This window comes from Erithacus rubecula (assembly GCF_903797595.1).
Source record: "Erithacus rubecula genome assembly, chromosome: 11".
NCBI lineage: Eukaryota > Metazoa > Chordata > Aves > Passeriformes > Muscicapidae > Erithacus > Erithacus rubecula.
The window spans coordinates 11,606,176-11,629,421 of NC_136663.1; the positions used below are offsets into that span (position 1 = coordinate 11,606,176).

Sequence of the window (23,246 nt, forward strand, 5' to 3'; positions counted from 1 at the left end):
CCACTAATTGGATAAAGTGTAACATGTCCCTAAATCTGTGACTCTCTTCTAATTTATCATCGTTTCAAAAAGTGCTTTTCAGAAAACATTTACCTAGTGAGATGTTCCAATACAAAGATAATTATTTTATACTTCAATTTAAACTGTACCTTATTTTTTAGATTCTTTCATAACAAGATTTCTCTGTAAACTGTGTATGGGTCCAATGTTATTAAATATGTCATTCTGAAAGCCAGTATGTGATTCTCATTAAATTAAGCTTAAACAAATGTTAGCTTTTACCCTGCAGTAAGACACTGTTTTCAAGGTCCTGTATCTTAGTCTTATTCTTAGAATGAAGAAATGCAAATCGTGAGAGAGGGAGCAAGAAACCAAGCTCTGATGGGATCAGAGCTGGTTAAATGACAGTGACATGAAAAAGCCCTTAAAATGATCTGAGGAGAAAGGCTTTTATTTAAAAAAAGACATGAATTGCCAGAAGATTCATTGATAAGCAAGCAGATGCTCCTATATTTTAACCTGTATGAATATCTCATTTTCAAAAAAAACAGACACTGATCTCTCAATTGTCTTCTGGGTTTTTTAACACTCTGAGCACAGGTAATGAAACAAACAATTCTTCTGTCAAGTACTACTGCAATATTACCTATAATCATGCATTCCCTTGGTGAGTCCTGTGCTGTGCTCGTTATGAATTGCAGAGCAGAAGGTAGATTCATCAAGACCTCTAAATAAAGGAGAAGTCAATGAGTTATTTAAGAAATCTGATACTTAAAATTAAGTCTTCCAACTCAAAAGAGCTAGGTCTTTCCCAAGAGGTAAGCACCATTTTCTAAAACAACAAAATCTGTGGACTAACGTGTTCTTACCAACGACACATTAAAAGCAATCTTCTTGTTGAAATATCTTACTCTGTAGCATAGTCATAGCTATTCCAATCAAAATAGAGACACTTAAAAAATGAAGTAGAATACTAGCGTAACTAGTATTCAAAGGCCTCTAAAAAGTGAGCAAGTTTTATGAAACATTACATGAAATCAATGTGGATTAACATTTCTTCAAATTATCTCTCTTGACTCTAAGTAGTAATGGAAATATTTTAGAAATTATTCTTTATCAATTTATTAAATAAATCTATACCACAACTATTTTACAGCATCTTAATATCAAAATGTTATCCATTACTAAAAAAACACATTCTACATTTTCAGTTCTTTCTTATCACCAGAAGACCCACTTTCACGGGACTTCTCATATTGTGAAAGCACATGCTGGCTTTAGGAGATCTGCAGATATGCAGAAACACCTAAAACATCTTTATGTTTACAGCTATGAGATTGTGTTGACTATCAAACTCAGTAAATCAGATGTATGCTGCCCAATAGCCAGGCATTTTCTTGTGGACATACTTTGGATGCACAGGAAAATATCATCACCTTCCAAAAGGCTTTCACAGATGCCACAACAAAACCAGCATCATTCCACACAAATGTTTTTTGAACAGGATATCTATTAAGTTATCTATCAAAAAGGATTCAGAGCTGTCCCAGTGGAAAAAAACAAAAAGCCCAACTCTTTATTGTGCTTATTTAGTAACAATTACTTCCATTCTCTAGAACACAGGGAAAGCTTTATATATCCTCACGACTGCAAAGCCTAGGATCACGTTTCCACCAACTGCTTGTACAAGAACAGAAGATGAAAATTATGTATTAACCTTGCCCTAGGTTTACATGGTTTCTCTAAACCTTTTTAAGTTCAAGGATTTTAAAAATACTATTTTAGATTTAAAAATACAGAAAATTCTGTTAATAGTTGTGTTTTTCCTCTCACTCTTGTCATGAGTAATTTTTCTTTTCCTGTAGGAAAAGAAATACAACAGTGGATCTAAGGAGGGTCCCTAAATTTAAGTGCTCTATATGCAAATATGTATACCTATGTGTGCAATGTCCATGCAAACACAGAGCTTCTAGCACAACATTCTCTGCTTTCTACACTACTGTAACAGACTGAATTCCCATGGCATTAAAAAAAAAAAAACCCTCTGTGCACAGTTTCTTATATAAAGCACTCATCAACCCACTCAGAAATTCAGTTGACAGTAGCTAAAACAAAACAGACATCCAAGGTCAGAGTTGCATCCTCTTTGGCTATGTGACCAAGTCTGACTTAGTCCAAGAACAATTACACTTGCATTTCCTGTGTTTAAAACAGTGATCTTAATATTATGGTAATATAAAAAGAACAAGGATATGAAACTCAAGCTCTCATAACTCAATTAGTCGCCCAAGAAATCTTAATTTGCCCCCCTCCTGTGTTGTGCAAAGCCTTTCATTATGTGATCCAACTGTTCTGCCCCTGAGTACTTGCATAACCAGCAGCCCAAAGTGAATGCTCTTCACTATGCAATGATGTGCTTAGGTCACAAATACAAGCATGCTGCCTGCTTTAAGGCTTTTACTATAAAGACCTCTGTCTCACACACTGTCTCTACAAATAGTAACTTGATTCTCTACCATGATATTAGGTAATATCAAGTTTTGGTTTATACATATAAACTGAAGAGCAGAATAAGAAAATGTATCTTGGAGAAGGACAAATTTGTCAAGACTTCAGAATATTTATCATTCACAACCTCAGGTATTAATTTGCACATGGTATCTAGTACTTCACTACACGACCATACACTTTAGAGAAAAGTTATAACAAACTGGCCTTTTTATCTGACCTTGTGGAAAAGTGACTTAGTACTCTAACAGTATCCAATATGTCTCAGATCCAGTTCTTCCTCCTCTTTATTATTCAATAGCTAAATAATCATGTCCAGCTCAGCTACTGTACCTGACTAAACAAGTGGCCAGGCTCAGTCATGGCTAATACATCAAACAAATGAAAGTCTGGCTTATCAGCAAGAATGTGATTGAATAAATGCTCACATAACTTCACAGGCATATCTGAGATTTTTCCAGGGCTTATAAATTGGCTGAGTTATCACAAGAACATCAAAAGGCACAGTCGAAAAGCCACAAATGCCAAGTTTCAAGTCACTGCTTTAATGCTAAGGAACAACATTTTTTCTAAACACATGGAGTCATATGATTTTTTTCCAGTACCTGTTCCTAACATACAATTATAGTTTCTCAGTCTCATCTGTGGGAACTTTCTTTTCTTTTAGTTGCTGAGCTAGACTCTAAAGGAGTATCTAGAAAGAAGAGCAGTTCACCAAATGCCTTCTTTGCTCATCTTTGTGTAGATTTTGGTGCAGTTCAACTGGATCTGATGTCCTTTATTACTCTTTAGTAACAAAAAGAGGTCTATTGCATTGATAAAAAGTGTCTTTTAGTGGGCAGCACTAGATTGTGATGCACAGTATTTTCTTTTATCAAGTAGCCCTGTTGCATGATGTTAAGAGTTGAAGAAAAAAGTTTTCATTTCTGTGATAAGGCCTTCTCATAGTGCCAAAAGTTAAATGAGCACAGGCGTCTCCACTTTTGGCAACTGCCCATTAAAATAATAAATTCAGATCAGAAACATGATCTCTTTTAAACTTAAATCAGCATTCACTGTTTGTTTGAAACAAAGACTCAGTGAGCTCAAACAGCTGGACAGAAAATAACACTAATTTTCAGCATGTTCTTAGGCATGGTATTTTATGGTTTTTTAAATGCAGTTTGAAGTACAACACATAAAAAAAAAAGTATTCTTACCGTACAACATCAAAATTTTGAACTGAATCTTTCCAAAAATACTTCACACTGTGATGTGTGAAATAACGAATCTGTAAGGGCAACAACACAAAGATGTTAAGCTGGTACCACTTAACACCTCTCTTCTGACTGGCCTTATTCTGAGAGGTGACAGAAAGTGAATTCAGAAAAGCTTCACTGAAAAATGAATACTTTTCTTTCAACATAATCTTTCACGCTTCCCACAATTTCCAGTAACTGGTTATTGAAGAGATTTCTTTTCCACCCAAAGAATGAGTTAGCCTTTCAAACAAAAGTAGCAGCTCACATATTCTGTACTCTGTGTGTTTACTCTCAATAGTACTGGAAATATTTGAGAAATATAGTATTGCCAGCATAGTATTGCAAGTTTACTTACAGGCAAATATTTTTTCGGATCGTTTTTATTCTCTTCTGCAGCAGATTCAGAGAAATGAACAGCATGGCCATTTGACACCTTGTGTATGGTAGGGTTAGGATTCTGAAAAGGACTGGCTCCCAAGGAAGGCATAATGCGAACCTTTGCACAAAACCATATCTTGAATTCATCCTTTAAAAGAGGGGGAAAATGAGTTAGCTGAAAAAACATTTAAACAGCATTTTAGTACAACAGCTATAGGAAAATCACAGCTCATAGATTAGCAGAATACAGAATCACAGAACATATCTCCAAATAAATAACAGCTACTTTAAGAATAAATTGATTTTCACAATTCTAAAAGCGTATTTTTGCACTTGGGTCAGCAGTTTCACCTTATTTCAACAAATGTATCTTTGCTGAACATGGGAGGGGATACCATGTTTCAACTTATATGAACATGGTATTTGTTCTGTAACTGTTGATGACAACAACATTCATGCGTTTGATTCTTCAAACTGAAAGACAGACTATTCACTATGCCCACTGCAAGCAGCTGCCAGTCTTCCCAGAGACAGCAAAGCTACACAGGAGCACTGCTGTAAAACAGTCATGCCCACTCTGCAAGGCAAGGATTGGTGTATTCTAGCAAGCAGAAGGAGCTGCAGTCAGGGAGAAGCATGTCCCCTGCACACTTACAGTTGTCCTCAGCAGAACCACCCCACAGTCTTTAAGCGCAGTCCTTTTGCACGTCGCTTTCACACGCCACTGGGGCATCCAGTAGAGCAGGAGGAGGAGGAAGCCACCAGAACAGATCACTCCTGCAGCAACCAGCACCAACCTCCAGCGACACAGATCGTAGCCATAGATCTCCTGTGTGGAAGCAGAAACAAGTTATCATGACTCTCTTAATTACTGTGGCTTGGGATGCCAGCATTAATTGTTTCAAAACGTGCAGTATTTAAAGTAAACAAAATTTCAAAGCTATTCCCTCTTTTTTCTTTTTTAGGGGAAGGAAAGATTTGAAACATTTAATACATGGTGAAATGGAAGCTAAAAGGAACACTGTTTTGCTTAGTCAGAAATATATATATCAATAAAAGCCTGACAGGCAGATCATCCACACTGTGTAAAACAGTTTATTGTAAGACTCCTGTCTGCACTGCTCCCCAAGGAATGAGGTTGTAACACAACCTGCCTTAACTCTCAGTGAACAACATTTTTGACTATGACACAGCACAAGTCAGCTCAGAATTTAAGACCAAAAGTGTGTGGTTTTGCCAAATGCTGATTTTATGACACAGCATTTGATTAGCTAGCATTCACAGTTTTGAATTACTGCAGGATGAATTTAATACATTCTAAAAAAGCTCCTAAATATATCAAACATCATTTTTTAGTACAGAAATTTGCTTATTTTGCCTGCCATTTAACAAGAAATGCTACTTTATAAACTCCAAGACACAGTTAAAGGTTTTGTAGCTTGTGCCAGTCAGAAAAACCCTTTTCCCATGAAAAAAAACCCCAAGCATTCAGTGTGCAAGCACCAACTTAACTTGATGACAGCCAGGAACAGAAAATAATTTAGTGATTTACTGGACACTGTGCTACATTCCTGAGTTTCACATTACATCATTAGATTATATTTCCTGCTGTAAAAGGGCAATGAAGTTTCCCATTGAGTCCCACCCATTGTTCATATTGACATGAGCTTAGTAGATTTTTTTTTTTTTTTACATTTCATTAAACAGAGTTAGAAATTGTTTAAACTTCATTCCTAAGAAAAGGCTTTTCAAAAGTTTTTTTTGCCACCTTTGCTGATGACAAAAAGCAGAAATAAAGTCCATTCTCTCTTACCCCCAAAACACTATTTATTTTAGCTATAAAAATAAGAACAAAAGACAGTGAGAGAAGTTAATACTTCTTTTTAGGAAAAAATACAATTATTTCCTCAAAAAAATTAATTATAGTGATCAGGCCATAAGCATCTCCTGTTCTAAGATGCATTTGCTTACTTTCTGTATTAGAACTGTCTAGTGAAGAACTACTTTTCCTAGTAATGTGCACAAGGACAGAACAAGAACTTTAATTCACAGAAACCTATCATTTTTTTGAAACAAAAATCCCTATATATACCAAATGTACTAGAAAAATCCCTATGAACCCCAAGTGGGCAACAAATTGAAATATTAGCTGCCAGTACTTTTCTGTCAAAGCTTACTGCTTTTTTATATAATGAAACATTAATCTGTTTTAAAAAATCTCCAGGATGTGGAGGGAAGAAACACCAACTAACCAAAGAAAACACACAATAATAGTAATAATTAAAAAAAAAACCCAAAACACAACCCAATTTGTTTCCATCTTCATGTGTAAGTAGAAATGTTAAGCATCAAAATGTGTTATCTGTTGGACTACTCAACAAAAACCTTTCCTATCCCAAGACTAATTTCTTAATACCAAAAAATATTGCCAAGGATAACCTTATAAAATTGCTAAATTGATTTAAACTGAGACAATCCACTTCCTGATCTAATATGTCCCTTAAAACAGAAAACCCTAAAAATGTGTTTCTGTCTCTGTATAAAATAGATTAACAGAATTCATTACCATCTCATCTTCCTCTGCTTTATTGACATATTTCTTCTCTTCTTTCTCCATGTTTAGTATGATATGGAACTTCTCGACTTGAGATATGGAAGACCTTCAACAAGAAGACAAGAATTAAAAACTGAAGCAACATTACTATTTTACACCTAAGTTCTAGGTCATTTCAAGTTACTTTTGGTAAGTGCATAGATACAACACTACACTGACAAAATATTAATATTTATCTTCTATTTGCACTATTACTAGTTTCTAGAAGTAACTATCCAAGCAGGTTTGTAAAGCTTCATGACTGAACATCAGATGAATACAAGTGAAATACTGTAGAAAGACCAGGCTTTAAAAGAGAGGGAAGAAGCTTGTACCAATTTAACTTGGCTACATTCTATATGCAGCAAGCAGTTTTTGGTACATTTTAGAAGCTTCATGATGGACATGAAAATTAATCCTGTTTAAAAAAAAAATAGCTTAAAAGTAGGTCAATATTACACATTTGTATCACTCTATAACAGCTCCAATGAGATGCCTTCAGAATTCAGGCTATCCTTAAAGAGGAAAGGCACAGCAACCCTGGGATCTACACTTCTCATCTGAGCAGAAGAATAAATACATTCTTAAAGACCTTTAGTCTCCTGTTTACTATTTCTAAATCACAACATGCTTTTTGGCCAGTCTTTCCCCTTCTTTCCAATTCCTCTACTATTCAATTTGCATTAAAGTCTCTCACAGTTGCTAATCTTGAGAGGTGCTTTGAGGACAGATTATGACCACAATTTTCATCAATAAGAAAAGGCATGGAAAAAATATGGCACTGTCTATGGGATAAATGGAGTGCACACAGTTCCACAGTTCCAAAAGGGCAGAGCTACAAACAAAGGCTAGAACACACTGTGAGGCTTATCAGAATTTCTCTCACCACAAAAGCAAGTAAAATCATAAGTACCACATCAAAAAGCCAAATTTTTGAAACTTAAATTGCATCTAACCTTCATTTGGGCACTCCTGTACATGTTAATTGTATACAGTTTATAATTAATGCACAGGAACAAACAACTACCACAATTAAAATAACTAAATAGCCAGTGCTCACCTGCCAAGACATAGATTAACTATAATTCTCTGCACTGACATGATACAGCCTTCAATTTTATTTACTGCATAAATATTTATTTACATACATAAATCTCTCAGAAGACAGCACTTACTACCACAGCTTATAACCAGTCCTCAAGTCACAGCAGAAGCAGCTACTCCAATAGTCCTTTTCCAGGCAGTTATTAGTAGCACAGTAAGTACAATCACTACCAATTTCCCTGTCATTAGCTCCCCAGCATTTTCACAAACTGAATCACCAGCTCCAAGGCAGCTCCTCTCAAAGCCAGCCCCTGGATCCATGCACTTACATTCACCAGCAATGCCAGCTCCAAGGGTCCCTCCTCCCAGCTCCAGCAGCTTATCAACAGCATCACATCCACACGTGTTTTCTGCAACCTACCACCTCCTTCCCAGTTAACCCAATAAATGAAGCAGGAGCCCAACAGGAAAGGTTTCTTTTGCTACTGGATGTCCTCAGAAATCTATTCCCACTGCTGAATAAGGTCCTAGTAGAAGAAATACACACTCAAAAGAGAAAATTGCATTACAGCACAAAGCTGAGTCTCAGGTGAGAAGAAGCTCAGTACTTCATAAATTGAGTGCTTGATACAGTTGGCATTTTGCTCTGAATGGAAGGAAGCTAACTTGGCAATAACTGCCTCTTTTGATTGGAACATCAGCTCACACTTCCCTTGCCTTAAGCTGAAAATTTTCTATTGCTATACTATAGTTTTACTGCAGATTTATTTGGAAATTAAGCCACACAAGTCACTGAAGTTCTAAAACACACTTTTGTTTAAATTGCCACTTTTCTTTAACTAAGGAGCTTTCTGTCCTGGGAAAGACAAAGATAATACATAAACCCAGTTAAAAATCTGTCCTAAATCTACACAGGACTGCTAAGAAAGCTCCTGAGGACAATATTTGAGTTAATCACATCAAACAATTTTATGTACACCACAAAATCACATTTTCAATCCAGAAGTCATGCAGCCAGAAAAAAATTCTGTATTTACAGAATTATACTTCTAATAGAGTTCACAGCTCCAGGAAAGAATTACTAGGTTAATCATACTTGAACTAGTCTGCTCTTAGACAAACACACATTTCCCCACTATAATGTACAGTAACATCAAAAAGGTGCCTGCAGGCAACTCTCCAACCTTGATGGACATATCAAGCAGGAACTTGATACAGGAAAGCACCAGGCAGAAAAATAAATGCAAATAGCTTCGAGATCTCAACTGAGATCTCAACTGAGATTTCTATATGGCCAATATGTCAGCACAGAGACCTTATGGGACATCATGGCAGTATGAAAGAAGTGTAACTGCCTTCATTTAGGGTTGTTCCACTGCTGGGAAGGAACATCAAGTTGTAGGTCTGAAGAAGTATGAAAGGAAATCTCAGCACTAGCAATAATTCCTGTGGTTCTGCAAGCTCTTTCAACAGCTGGGCAGAATCAGACAGGGAATACATGAGGAGAATTAGGAGGCTATTTCTGACTCACATCATTAGCTCCATCTGCATTATTTTATACAGACTCATTTGCTGAACAACCTTCAACTAACACACATTTTCAACATGGCACATACTGCTGGTAATTTTCCATATTAAACTCCAATTCAAATCTCTAAATTTAAAAAGCATTACAGATATATTTTCTTTGTTCATGGGTCATGAAAATTATTCCTACTCTACAACAAAGTACTGCACTCTTCTTCCTCTCATATCCCTTCTGGCACACCATCAGCCCAAGCATATTATCAGGAGTTGAAATAAGTAAGTTCTTTGGTTTATCTCCCACTGTCCTGCTGAAAGCTGGGGTTGAACACCACCATGGACTCTCCAGGGCTGCCTCCTTAAGTGACTTCAGGCTGCTGGGTCAAACTGAAAAAACCTTACCAATCTGCATATGAGTTTTACTTCCTTCCTTCTATAATATGAGGGGGAATTAAACATTTCACTACTTTAAACCTTTACTTAAAAATTTAGGTATATTCCTTCAACTTTTCAGACCATAAGAGAGTATGACATTTTGCTAGTACTCATATTGAAGTGAGGTGGAAATCCACCTGCAATAAGCAATATGAACAAGGGAATATCCAAATATAATGTGCCTCTGATGCACATTACAGGCTGCCACTCAGCTTCTCTCCAGACCCGGAGCAAATAGCCAGAGAAATCCTCTCCTCCTTTTAACAAATTGAAAATAGCAACCTTTTAAAGAAAGAAAACTTATAACCAATGAAAATGGTGAAAATTAGTATTGCTCCACTCACATATTTTACTCATTGAGTTGTTATTGTATAGATAAGAATACCTTAGAGTTAGAGTAGTAGGAATATCAAAAAAGTCTATTTAAAAAATGCTGTTTGCCACTGAGATTAAGAGAATGCAATCAATTGCAACATTTTGTAACAATGTAGGTATAAATTTAACAAATGGTCTAGAGATCAGCTGAACAGCATCTGAACTCTAAGTACTTTTACGAGCATACATATGAGTCACAAGCCTAAACAGTAAATCTGCAACTTTGCAAAACACAGTATACCAAAATTAAGTTGAACAGCATTTCCAATTTGTTACTGTCCTGAAGAGTGTGCAGCTGTGAGCAGGACAGCACCTGCAGCTTCAGACTTATGTTGGTACTATTTTGGAGCCAAAATTAATTGGATCACTGAAGAAATGACAGCAGTGTACAGAGCTTAAAACTGTATGCATCCCTCACAATGAAGAAAATGCTTCACTTTTTCTCAATTACTATACCACTCCATATTTGTTCATCTATTCTGACTGAACAACCATGATACCAAGCAATTGTACCAAAATATTTGTAAGCAACAGTTTTAGCAACAGCAGAAAAGATGCAAGTGAAGTAATAGCATGTTTATTAAGGAAACTGAGTAAGTCTCTATCAGCACACCTGAAGAGTTCTGCAAGCCACACTTTTGAGGGACCACAGGCTTACCTCAAACCAGTTTTCTAAAAGCTGGCAAAATCAGTAAACTACTTCAGTGCAAATTTTACCCTTAGGGTTCTATATTTGGGGTGGGAAGCAAAGACAATCTTCCCTCTGTTGCCCTCAATGTTTGTCCCAATTCCACAATCCTTAACAACTAAATAATACACATTGCTTCCATTCTTCCAGTTTTTCAATATAAATGGAAGTTTAATACCTTCAAGGGAAAATTTTTCAAGTCTGGACAAATTACAGCTCCAAAAGAAGAAAGTTATGATATCTCCTATAATCACTGGCTAATTTAAATCCCAGATTTCTCAGATTAAAATGTAATTTTTAAAGCTGAAGTCCCTAATAAAATCCATGTATGGATACATATAAAAATCATTGAGTTATTACTTTTGCTTATGCTTTTATCATCTGTCTAAAATATGTGAGTAAACTTACACATTTCTATCTTAAACACTCCCTACTTTATTCTTTTCAGATTTCTGTAAAAAGTCCTATGATAACTAATAGTTTCTCTTACCAACAAGCAGTCCAGCAGCTGTCCTCTGCACTTGCTTTTGTTACCATGAGCTAGTGAGGCAGTTCTTAATAACGGAGACCCTATCTACAAGGGAAGTCCTGACAAATGAACTATTTTGTCTAAAATCTAAAAAAAGTCTCCAAGGGCTTTTCAAACTGTTATCAAAAGATTAACATATCAAAGAAAATTTGGCACTGCTTGGAATGCCTTTTTTTTTTTCCCTCTTCCCTCCAGTGTGGCCGAACAATTGCAAGACTGTGGCCGGGCTGGCGCAGAGGCTGCGCTTCCAGGCATCAGCAGCCCGGTCCAGCTCCTTCTATTCAAACAACAAATGCTCCCCAGGAGCCTGCAGACACTTGCAGGGCTATGCACAAGCCCTGATACTATCTGCCCAGCTAAAAGCATCTATGCTTCTGACCAAACCCTTCCTTGTATTTACAGCGGTTGTGAGCGAAGACAACAACATTCATTTTGAGGAGCTCAAGGCAGCAGGTCAGAAATGCACACATTTCTCACTCTCAGCATTTTGCAGTTTATCACAGAGCATAATGAAGTAATCACACACACCAGACAACCTTCAGAGACTGAGTGCTACAAAGCTAAGAAAGTGAACTTTGTCACTACCTGAAAATACAGAAAAAAGGTGCTTTTCTGTACAAGACAAGGCTCAACCAGCTCTGCTTTGGTAAGAACACAAAAAGCAAACCAAGAGATGTAGCAAGGCTGACGGAAAAAGGAACAGACACACAAATGAGGCCAAATTTCAAATTCACCTCTGTGCCAAGATTAATACAAGTAAATCTTCTTTAGCACCCTATGTAATCACTCTCAATAAATAAATCAAAGTAAACTAATACAGGAAGAAAATTAAGAACAGAAAAAACCTGACTGACCTGCCTAGAAAACAATCAAACACAACTCCTATTCCTGACATTTGAGTTATTGTCCTAGCAAGTGACTTGCCTGGCTCTCCTGGGTCCAAACAGGCTACTAAAGGACAAAATCTTCTTTTTCAGAACTTATTTACAAGTACATTCTCCAGTAAGAGGCACCTTACAACTGTGTTGTTAAAAATTAAGTTTCTAAATAGCTCAATGTTATGAAAAACCTTTCATATTTTTGAATAAAAAACACCTTGGAAGTCATCATCTTCAACTGTATCCCAACTGGCTGCCAAAACACAAGGGGAAAAAAGGGGATTTTTTTGCAACTAGGAAGGCAAACATTATTTAGTCACTCAAATTCAAAACTTCTGCACTTTAGAGCCATACATTCAACAATTGACACCAACAAGAAATCAACCCTACAAGGGAACAGACCTTACAAAGGCAATGTTTATCCCTAGGGCTTATTTTTGTTACAGTACCATGAGATTCCCACACACTGAAATCAGTTACCAAACAGTCCATTTTTTCCAAGAATTATAGTTAAAGTTTTTGGGATTCATGCAATGGGCCTGAAATGGAGGGTAAAAGAATTGTTACATATACACAAAACACCAGCTAATGCTCAATTTCTGCCATACTGGCAGTAATGAAGTTAAAACTGAAGAAATACTCAAACTGGAAGAGCCATAACAGGCCAGGAAGAAGAATGAATGCCTTCTGAGAAAATATTCCATCTGAAATACACCTGACTTCTTAGGAAAGATGGAAACTCATCCTGGTCAATAGTTGACCATTAGCAGAAAAGGATGGCAGTTCATTTTCCTTGACACAATGAAATAAATATTTTCCTATACACAAGACTAAGAATCTGTAAGAATTAGGAAAAAAAAATATAAAATACTCACAAGCACATTCTTCCTATAATGTATTTCATAATATACTGCACATACTAAAAATCAATCACCAAAAAAGCAAATTTGGACCCAACATTTCCAGCTTGCAAGGGATGGAATCAAAATTTCTGCCCATATTATGTCTTGGACATAAGTCCTGTAGTTACTTTTCAGTACTTCTCTTTAACCTAAGATGTCCTACTTTAGCATCTATAAAAATAATGTATTAGTTCCTAAAATTTCTCCATTGGCAGCTTTTGAAACAAGATGGGCAGAATCTGCAGCCACTGAGAATAAAAGAAGGACCATTTTAATACACTTGCAATTAAGAATCTTTAATTTAAACAGCTATAAGAAAGTTCTACTAAAAGGCACCTTACGACTTCTTGTCACCAAACAGTCAATAATCAGAATTCATCACTAGTCTCTGTACCTCATTAAAGGAAAGAGTTTCTTAGCTGCTCTTTTTGGATTCTCAGTCTCCAAGGAGCTTCTGTACACAGATATGCCTGCACTCCACATTTCTGCTTCTCAGATTCTGTTTCACTGTTGCAGGTACCCAGACCACAGCCATGGTGTGTGCCAGATGGATTTTGCTATGCCTGGACTTGGAAAGATCCATGTCTGAGCAGCAGCACAATGCCAGAGACATCTCACACCACCAGGCAAACCCAACACCACATGTGAGAGTCTCTCTGCCTGTCCCCAAAACAGAAAACCCATGTCACTCAAAGACCACCCTGAAACTCAAACACATCCCTTTACAGGTGATACATGTCTTAGGCAAATATCACACTTTTGTGACTGTAAAAACCAAAAGGTAATGACTTTTACTTCAATGTTTATTACCATGAGCTTACACATGGAACACACTTGTAAAGCTTTCAGTATTATTTAAACATATCTGTATTTTTAGAAGCATGTGGTTTACAAACACAGGAGATACTCCACTTGAGAGGCAACCTCACCTTAAGAAATGCACCTGATAAAAATGGCAGCTGATGCAGTTCACAGATCTCCAGTAACTTGCAGCTGAACCCTTAAATACCAAGTTATCCACATAATGTGCAACAGATGCTCAGATAAGACATACAAACTAAAATAACTATGGAAGATCAAAAATCCTTCAACTGTATTTTGAAAGGAATTAAGGTTATAATTTGTACTACAAACAAAGCTTAACACTTTAGTCAACTAACCAAGCTCTAACAATAAGAATGACATAATAGTTTAATGAATACATGGAAATTTTACAAGTACACGAGCTAAATTTTAACAAAGCCCTCCACTCAATACCTATTTTATCACTTCCCATCTTAGGCCTTCTGTTATAATACAAGCTTTTGTTTCTGTGTTTAGGCTTAAGGAAGACCATTGTATCCAACAATCACCAAACCAAAACTGTATTTACATTTGTAGAGTGTATTCTTTGTAAAGTATACTGTTTGCAGGCTGTAATAGCAATTGCAATATTTATAGTAGAGTACAGGCTACATTAAGGAAAGATAATTCTACATCTAACAATAAACTCAGCATGTCAATTCATCATGATAACAAAGTACTATAGCCAATACCAGACTCAAAACTTACTTTCTAACTGGTCTTCAGATTGTTATTTTCAGACCACTTAGAAACTTGTTATTAATACAGCAGCAATGAAGAAGTTGAAGATATGTTGGAAGAGAATTTAGGAAAGTTGTTGGTCATCTCAAGGACAATTAGTCAAGCATTTTATCACCTAACCTTCCCAGCATCTCATTTATCTTACCTCGAGCAGCAGCTATTCACATTAACAACAATTTTAAACTGAAAAACCAAGCACCAAAAATCACAATCACCCAAAGCTTGTTCCCACTCTAAGGCTCACAGAAACAGAATCTTTATCCATGTCCTTTCAGATTTCTGGATCTCTTACCTAACTGCCATGAGGGAAAGAAGACCTGTCCCACAGTCAGGGAATCCAACAAAGCATACATTTATTTTGGATGCTTATTAGCTCTCTTGTCTCTTGGAAGAGTATACCAGACATTTGGGTTAGAATTCACAGACTGTGTTTTGTTTGTTCTTGGAAGAGAAAGTCAAACTGTTCCAAATACCTTGGGTAGGGCATGGCGCCATTACACCCAGCACGAGCTCTCAATAGCAGAGCACTGAGGCTGTTTCCAAAGAAACCTTCCTTTCTACTTTACTCAGCCCTTCCATGTGATTAAATAACCAAGGCTATTATGGATAGATAATGGGGATGGCAAAGATGCCCCATCCCAGCACCAAGAGACCAGCAGCCATTCTAGAGGAGAATTGGGAGTCTGAAGACCCAGACCCAGCAACAATGGGTCCTTTCAAGGAAGCATTTCCCCTTAGGGGCTGTGCCAAGAGCCCAACCTTTCCTGTGTGGCTGCCGCCTTATTGTGCAATGTAGAGTATCTGCTTCCTGGGATATATTTGCTTTTGTGGTATGGATGCTCAATAAAAGGAGGTAATGACTTTTTTTCCTCTTCCTCTTAAATTCTTGGAAAATATTTTTGAGGTTAACATAAGAACATTTGTATCAAATTTCTCTTTGTCTGCAAGGAGATCATCAAGCACAACTAGACTAATCACAAGAGAGATGAACTTTCCTCCAAAGTTTAGACATTTAACTTATGTTTCCTCAGAAGCACACATAGTGGCATACAGCTGTGACTACAGCAGTCACACTCATCACAAGCAAGCTACTGGCTTTCATGTCTTCCTTTCCCATCCTAATTATGACTTAGGACCTTTCACTGCTTTCAGCCAAGCATTCTCAGACAAAGCAGCAGTATTTCTTCAGTTTCCTGAAGTCAAAATGTAAAACTTAGATATTCTGAAGTTCAACTATGTAACTGCTAAAAATACACAAGATTATATTACAGAATAACAGATACAGCACCAAATTGTACTAAATTCTAAAAATGTATTCCGTAAGAAAATCTATACATTAAACCAAGGGTTTCTAATGCTTACTGAAACCATAATTTTTGAAAATAGTCATAATAAATTGACACAATGTCTGGAAGTATGAAGCATATTAACTTAACTTAGATCAGAAACATTTCAAGGAAAAAGCTCTTGTGTGCAAACAACTTGTCAATCAACAGAAATACTGTGCATGACAGAAACTGTTAAAACTCTAAATATCATATAATGACACTAAATATAAATGATAGAAGACTGTATAAAAGAATTTAATTCAATTTTAGATGTCACATATGACAATTTATTTGTTTTCATCTCAAATTACAGTAACTGAAATAATTAACAGAAAAATCTGCAAACAAGTTCCATTCCAAGATTGAGCTGCTGTACAGGACAATTTTTCATGCACGGGAATTTATAGGGCATGACAGCTTAGCTCCTGAAAATGATTCATTTACCCTCAGAACTACTATATGAGGCAAGACGAAAAAAACAACAGGGAAAAGTTGCACTCTGTTTCCATGAAATGAAGTCTGACAAAGACAAGAAGAGAACAGACCTACAGGCCTGTAACATTTAACTCCATGCCTCCATGCCCACAATGTAAACCTTGGCCCAATTCCATCTAGCTACTATGTCCCAGTCATTCAGAACAGTCCTACAAACCCAGAAGAGCTTCAGAGATTTAGTAAACAGTTGTATTTCAGAGAAGGACTTCTACAGTCCATGAAATTAAATTAACTCCCCACATCTTACTACAATACATTTCATCATTGCCTTAAAGAGCTCCGTTTAAATGACACTGTTCAGTGCTCCTTGAGAATGACTTCCACAGCATCAGCAGTGGGAGACATCTCCTGTATAATGGAAATAGACTGCAAAAATCTGACAAGGGATATTCCTTCAACTGCTGCAATCTTCTCAGTCCTAATGACCATCAGCAAACGTCTTGAGTCTTGCCTCTCCCATAAGTAACAGCTTTTGATCAGTCCATTTACAGTGAGCTTTTATCCTGAACCTACCTTAAAGGAGAAATTCTGCCTTAACATATTTTGTCTGCAGCAACATTTTATCTCTGTTTGAAATACCTTTCTTCTTTCTTTTGTAGCCTATAAAAACTTTATAACAATTTTAAGAGGTGTAACTGTATCCATCTTCTCTGCTGTGAATAGGAAAGTTTCCTTAAAAGCAAGACTGAAATGTTTCAAGTACCTGAAGTGTATCAAGGAGCACTTTTTCCTCAAGCATTGACCTCACAAACTGAAATATCACCACTGTCTAGCGAAATACTCAGAAGTAGCCTCTTCCCAGATAGCTCCAGTCCAGATGCTTGACCCAGCTTTCCCCCTTCAGCCTTGCTTTTTCATAAATGTTAGGTGAAAACAGAGGTCAGCTTCCTAAAGCCCCACTGAGGACTGTCACAATTTCACTTATATTAAATGCTCAAGTAGCTTTAACTCCATACCCTTTGTATCAGAGCCATGGAAGAACAGAAAGCCGGGCTGAAGGCTAATAGAGCAACAAAACAATGGGCCAGAAAGGTCAGATCAAACGTGCATTTCCCCTGCAGCAAAGGAGACAGCACTGAGACAGTCACATAATGATGCTCCCCAGGGCACAATCTCCAGTCCCAGGGACTTACAGTTCAAGAGTTTGATGACCCAAGTACCCCAGCATTTTATTTATTACTAAGTGGATTTTTCCTGAGGTTTTTAAAATTATTTGGTGGCACACTTTAAGCTTGCCAACATCCTGCAAAGAACTCCTGAATTCACAGAGGATTCATTTTGCCCTTATTTTGACCCTCAATCTATTAGTTTTATGAAAGTGCACTTTGGTTTCTCCTTGGCTACAGCATTCGGAAAAGGAAACTGCCAAACTACTTAATCTGAATATAAGCAAAATAATCAAAAATATTTTGAAAAATATTGAAGCTCTGAATATTACCTTATTTCTGTGGGACCTTAAAAAAGAAATCAGCCACCATTTACTATGTTTTTACTGTCTTTCAGGCTGATGTTATAGGTACCAAGCTCTTTCTCATAGCTGTACATACTAGCACACTTTCAAAATTAAAAAACACTAATCTAGCTAAAATCAAAATTAGTATCCAAAGAACCAGGATGTTTTCTGATAGAGTGACACACAGATATAAAACACTCTTCAGAAATCCAATAAAGATAGGAGGGGAGGATAGAGCAAAACACTACACAGATGATTCACCATAAAATGCTGCCCCACAAATTTAGCAAACTCAACTGGGTATAGCTCAATGTCTGCACTACCAAAAATTACAGCCTCCCAAAAATGTGAGCTCAACAAAAGGTGAACTAATTTCATTAAGCTAGGCCAACCAAATTTTCTGAGAGAGCACACCAAACTACATTCTTCTGCTGACAATACCTCATCAACCAGCACAGCTGTCTTGACTATAAGGCTGCATAAGTTCTGCTACCACACCCATCAATGTCACATACAAGTGTTATCAGACTTCAGCTACATAGACAATTCTGGCATTTAAGATACTATTTCTTCACAGACATTTACAGAGGATGACAGCAAGCAGGAAACTCAGACTATACATTTGTTCCAAATGCAAGGTGCACACTACACTAATTAAAAATACTTTGCTCTGAAACCAGAGTCAAAGGCTTCATGTCCTGTTCCAGTAATGGACTTTTGTGGAACAGCATCTCCAGCAGAGTCAGCCGCTATTTAACACACCAGACAGTCACTACTGAAATGACCACAGGCTAAGAACTGGAATTACAAATGCTACCAGCATACCAGTACCAGCTTAAGGCATAAAAATCCTCCATAATACACGCTCAAAATGTAATTATGCCAACAGTCTCCCTACTGAAAAAACTTGTCTCACTCTGGGAAAGAGATTTTTCTGGATATTGGAAAGGGTGGCAGAAGGAAGAGTGCTATGAGGACTACCCCATCTGCACACTACTGAGTAACAACTCTGTCAGGCTGATAATTTTATAAGTTATTTTTCATTTTGCTCTCATCCTACAAAAGGCATGGAATATGTGTGGTGAAATTTTATTTTTGCCTGCTCTTTACTAAAATTCCTTCTCATGGAGAATACAAGTTCATTAAAAAATGCAAATTACGTTGCTAACAAAAACTGAAATTTATAGATCAGCTAAGGAAAATTAAGAAGTCAGGAGCACAAGCAGACTTTCAACCAACCTAGATGGTACAACAATAGTTTTCCAAGTGCTTCAGCTCACTCAGACACATTAAATCTGCCTCTGCTCCAGACACATGCCCTTCACTAGAGGCTGATCTCACCCAAGCAGTAAAAAGTCATCACAGCAATACAACTGTAACACAGCAGAAGCTGTGTTTCATCCATACGTTGTTGATTTAAAATCTGTCCAAACTGGACTCAACACCATTACTCTTTACCACAACACAAGTCTTTGATATTGCCAGCATTAAGGCTCAGTAGGCTGTGTCTAGCAACAAAGCATGGCTATGATGCAGGAGAAGTAATGTCAGGACCCTCTCTCAAAGCACTGTTTAAGGTTTTGAGGTCCTCACCAAATGGACCAACTGAAGATAGGGATAATGTAAAGAGAGCACTCTGCAAGACTGCACGTTTGACAGCCCTTTTATGTTTCCATTGGAATGACCAGTTGGTCTGAAAAGAACTTTTTGCTGGCTTGGCAGATCTGAAGTACTGCTCTAGTGACAGAAGCACCACTTTCATCCAGCAGCACCCTCAGACAATGACTGCTCAAGCCAGTGGAACAACCCTTTGAATTCACTGGGCTTGGGATCAAGCCTCCACAACTTAGTGACAGCAGCAGATATGTTAAGAACCCTCCATGCCTCAATGATAAAAATAGATCCCCTGTTTAAGAAACAGAGGTAAGACAAATCATCCCTCAGCTCAGAGAAAAAAATCTCTAGCCAACAGTAATAGGGCTTTTCAGGAAATTTACCTTTACCAAAAGTCATACAGTTCAATAAATATTATTATGGGGTAAAGGTAAAGCAGGTAATACAACTAAACTGTACAATCTCCCCATTGGAGGCCAACCATTATCCCTGTCACTGACCTTTCAGCTCCTGCTATCTACTGCTGCATTAAATGTAGCCTCCAGAAAATAAGCTCTTGCTTTGTTCATGTAAAACACCATAACAGATCTTAAGGGCAGAGTTCATAAGGGTAACTGTATTTTCCTTCAATGACTTGGGAGATATGATATGGCAGCAAAACGCATAGGATTAATTGAAGTGTTTTCACACATTCCAGTTACATTACAAATCAATTGCTGAACTAGAAGGATTAGCTGGATCCTTTGTTTTGCCGTGCAATCTACTGCAGACAATCAAAAGCAATTATAATAGTGCATAAAATGATACATAAAATAGCACAGCTACTTGGACTTTCCACTTTGCAGTGGGTCCATCCTCACTTAGTCTCCCTGTAGTGGTAAATATAACACCACATGGGAACTGCAAAGAGATCCTCAAAGCCAAATGTGGAGCTTTGTAATGAATGAGAAACATTACAGGATTATCACCTGAATCTAAAGCAGTAATCTGAAAGCTACTAAGGCTACTAAAATCAATAGAAATTCATCAGTGCTCTGCTAGGCTTAACTCACACAGACATTGCTAACACCATGGAGGTTCAGAACATCCTGACAGCACAAGAAAACTCACTCCATTTGCAGGAGGCAGTATCCAAGAGAAGAAAGTAATCCAGAACACCTGTTTCCAAACAAATACAAGCACCACAGTTCCAACCATTCAAATATGTACAAGATCTAAACTCACACAATGCAACCAAGAGATTGACAAAAAGAATACTGTAGATTTCTCCCTCATTGGCTCAAACTCGACATCAACTAAAACTAGAATTTTATGAAATGAGATGAAAGGGACATGAGCTTAGTCTATTCTCCAACATAAACCATATACCATTCTTTCTAAACATACAAACTTGTTCTTCATGGCCACACGTAAAGACTTCCTTAAGTACTACTTTAACTGTGAGAAATGTTAAAAACTTAGTTGGTGTTTTCCATGATGAAACTTAATCCTACTTCAACCTGCGCATCATGGCCACTGAAAATAGCATTTCCTTCTTACAAATCTTTTAAATACTTGAAATCTCTTACATTCCCCCTAAACTCCTCATCTCTTGCCAAAATAACTTGAATTTTCTTCCACATTTATGAAGTTGTTTCCTCGAACTCTGATCATTCACATTTCTCTACTCTGAACTCCTTCCAAGTGGTCCAAATTCCTCTTGAATCTTGGCACCCAAAACAGATGCTGTCTGCACAGACTGTACATCAACAGCAAACAAAGCCAACGGATTTAAACTTTACGTCTCTCAGACAATACTCCTGTTTAAACATCCTAGTGAGATATTTGCCTTTTCTGCAAAACAGCATGACACTGACTCATATTTAACTTGTGATCCAGTACACCCCCAGGTCCTTTTTCTAGTTACTCCTCACCCTGCATTTCCACAGCTGGCAATTCCTGCCTAAGTGCAGTACTCTGCATTTGTCCCTATTGAATGTCATGCTATTTTTCAGGTTATTTTGAACTCTCATCATGTCCTCCAACACACAGCCCCTAAGAATTTAATAAGCACATTTAATCAGCCAGTTGACTAATATTCTCATTAAAGGCAACCATACCCAGGACAGAATCCTTCAATGTAACTTCTCATTTTAACACTGAACTGTTAATTACTGTTCTCCAGATAGGATCATCTACCCCCAGATCATGCCTCCATTTACTTATGAGGCCATTAAAATGAGGAAAACCTTTTTATATCAAGCAATTACTTCAGGAGACTAAACCTCCACTGCTTCTGCTATAGCCACTGAGCTTTCTGCTCTGCAGTAAAAACATATCAAGACTTCAGACACAATTACTTTTCCTACAATTCAGTTCAAGCTGCTGCATCTTCCAAGCACTTGAAAATAGAATGTTTGCTTATTAATCTCAACTGATGGAAAAAACTGAGACAAAGTGAACTGTCAGAGTGTAACTCTATTCTTCAGCTCTCTTCCTCTGTAACTGTCTGAAGACTCATCCTTTGCCAGTCTTCTAGTACTTCTGAGGAGTTCTAGGTAAGATTTTTGAGCTGTTTTGAGAATTGTACAGTGAAACTTATCAGGGTCAGCTGACACAGAAACATATAGTAGAAGTACACTGTAGTGTAAAATACTACCTTGTCACAAATATTCCTAAGATAAAGCACCTGAGTGACACTATGTGAAAGAAGACAAGCAAAACAGGCACTAAGCTCTTCAGATGTTCTGCACCTTCTGCAGACACATGTGCTCTCTACTGAATCAAGTGAGGCATTTCCCAATCCTCCCCCTCCTACTAACATACTTTTACAGGTAGCTGCCTTTTATGTCTCGTGCTGCTTGCCCATTCCATTTGCACAGTAGCCTTTGTGATATTTGCCCCTACTAGTCTCTTACATATATTCTTCACAATGTGACTCAATTTTACACTCTACATATATTTTCTTCTCGTGTCCCAAGTCAGTTAAGCTTGCTTAATACTGTTTCTCAAAAACCTTCTCATTACACTGTTCTCCTACCATTTAAAAGAATCAGCTGTGATTTCCCAGCCATTGCCATTTATCACCTTCTATTTTGACATCTTCTACCTAGAATGAAATCTGAAGGAGCTGCCATTTTTGCTACTGCATGGACCCTTTAAACTGAAAATACCACTGCCATACAACTCTGCTAAAGGTCAACAAAGGAGGAGTTAGGTATTTTGATTTTGAAGGATGATCTTTTAGTCTTAAATACCACATTAAAAATCTCACTCCAACTAAAAAGTAATGGACTAGCTACCAATTGTACTACCACATCCTCTTCCAAAGAGCTGTTTTAAGATGAACAATGCAATGGCACAATTCTCATAAAGCAGAACCATAAACAAAAAGATAAAATTCTGTCAAATGAAAAACACACCATGAAAAAGTGAAAATTCAGAATGAATGCAAATGCAGCTAATTCTGGTAAATTGAATAGAATTATGAATGTGATTGACACTGCACCACTTCAGAGCAATCAGCAAGATTCCATGGCCAGGCAGACCCCTTCCCAATCCCAACCTGTGCACAGCACCCCATGAACATAGTGCAGAAATTATACATTTTAGAAAAGGAGCAGCAAGACACAGAACTTCAGCTTTTTGTGCCAATCATATCCATAACTCCTGAACAGAAACTGTGAATCACCCATCCT

General features: G+C 37.3%; 2 protein-coding genes across 8 annotated transcripts in view; one reads left to right on the forward strand and one right to left on the reverse strand.

Annotated features, from left to right (window-relative positions):
* The window catches only part of OPA1 (OPA1 mitochondrial dynamin like GTPase), a 399,390-nt gene that overhangs the window by 260,715 nt on the left and 115,429 nt on the right, over positions 1-23,246 (forward strand). The window lies entirely within an intron of this gene.
* ATP13A3 (ATPase 13A3) overlaps positions 1-23,246 on the reverse strand; it is a gene marked incomplete at its 5' end in the record, with an annotated part of 56,193 nt that overhangs the window by 29,122 nt on the left and 3,825 nt on the right. For 6 of the 7 annotated variants that reach the window (XM_079315704.1, XM_079315705.1, XM_079315700.1 and 3 more), the window contains 5 exons: positions 647-727; positions 3,708-3,778; positions 4,105-4,275; positions 4,783-4,956; positions 6,694-6,787. In XM_079315704.1, the coding sequence (XP_079171830.1) occupies positions 647-727; positions 3,708-3,778; positions 4,105-4,275; positions 4,783-4,956; positions 6,694-6,744 (548 nt within the window). Of the gene's footprint in view, positions 1-646; positions 728-3,707; positions 3,779-4,104; positions 4,276-4,782; positions 4,957-6,693; positions 6,788-11,276; positions 11,324-23,246 lie in introns of those variants that run through there. The other variant, XM_079315699.1, reaches the window with a different exon arrangement.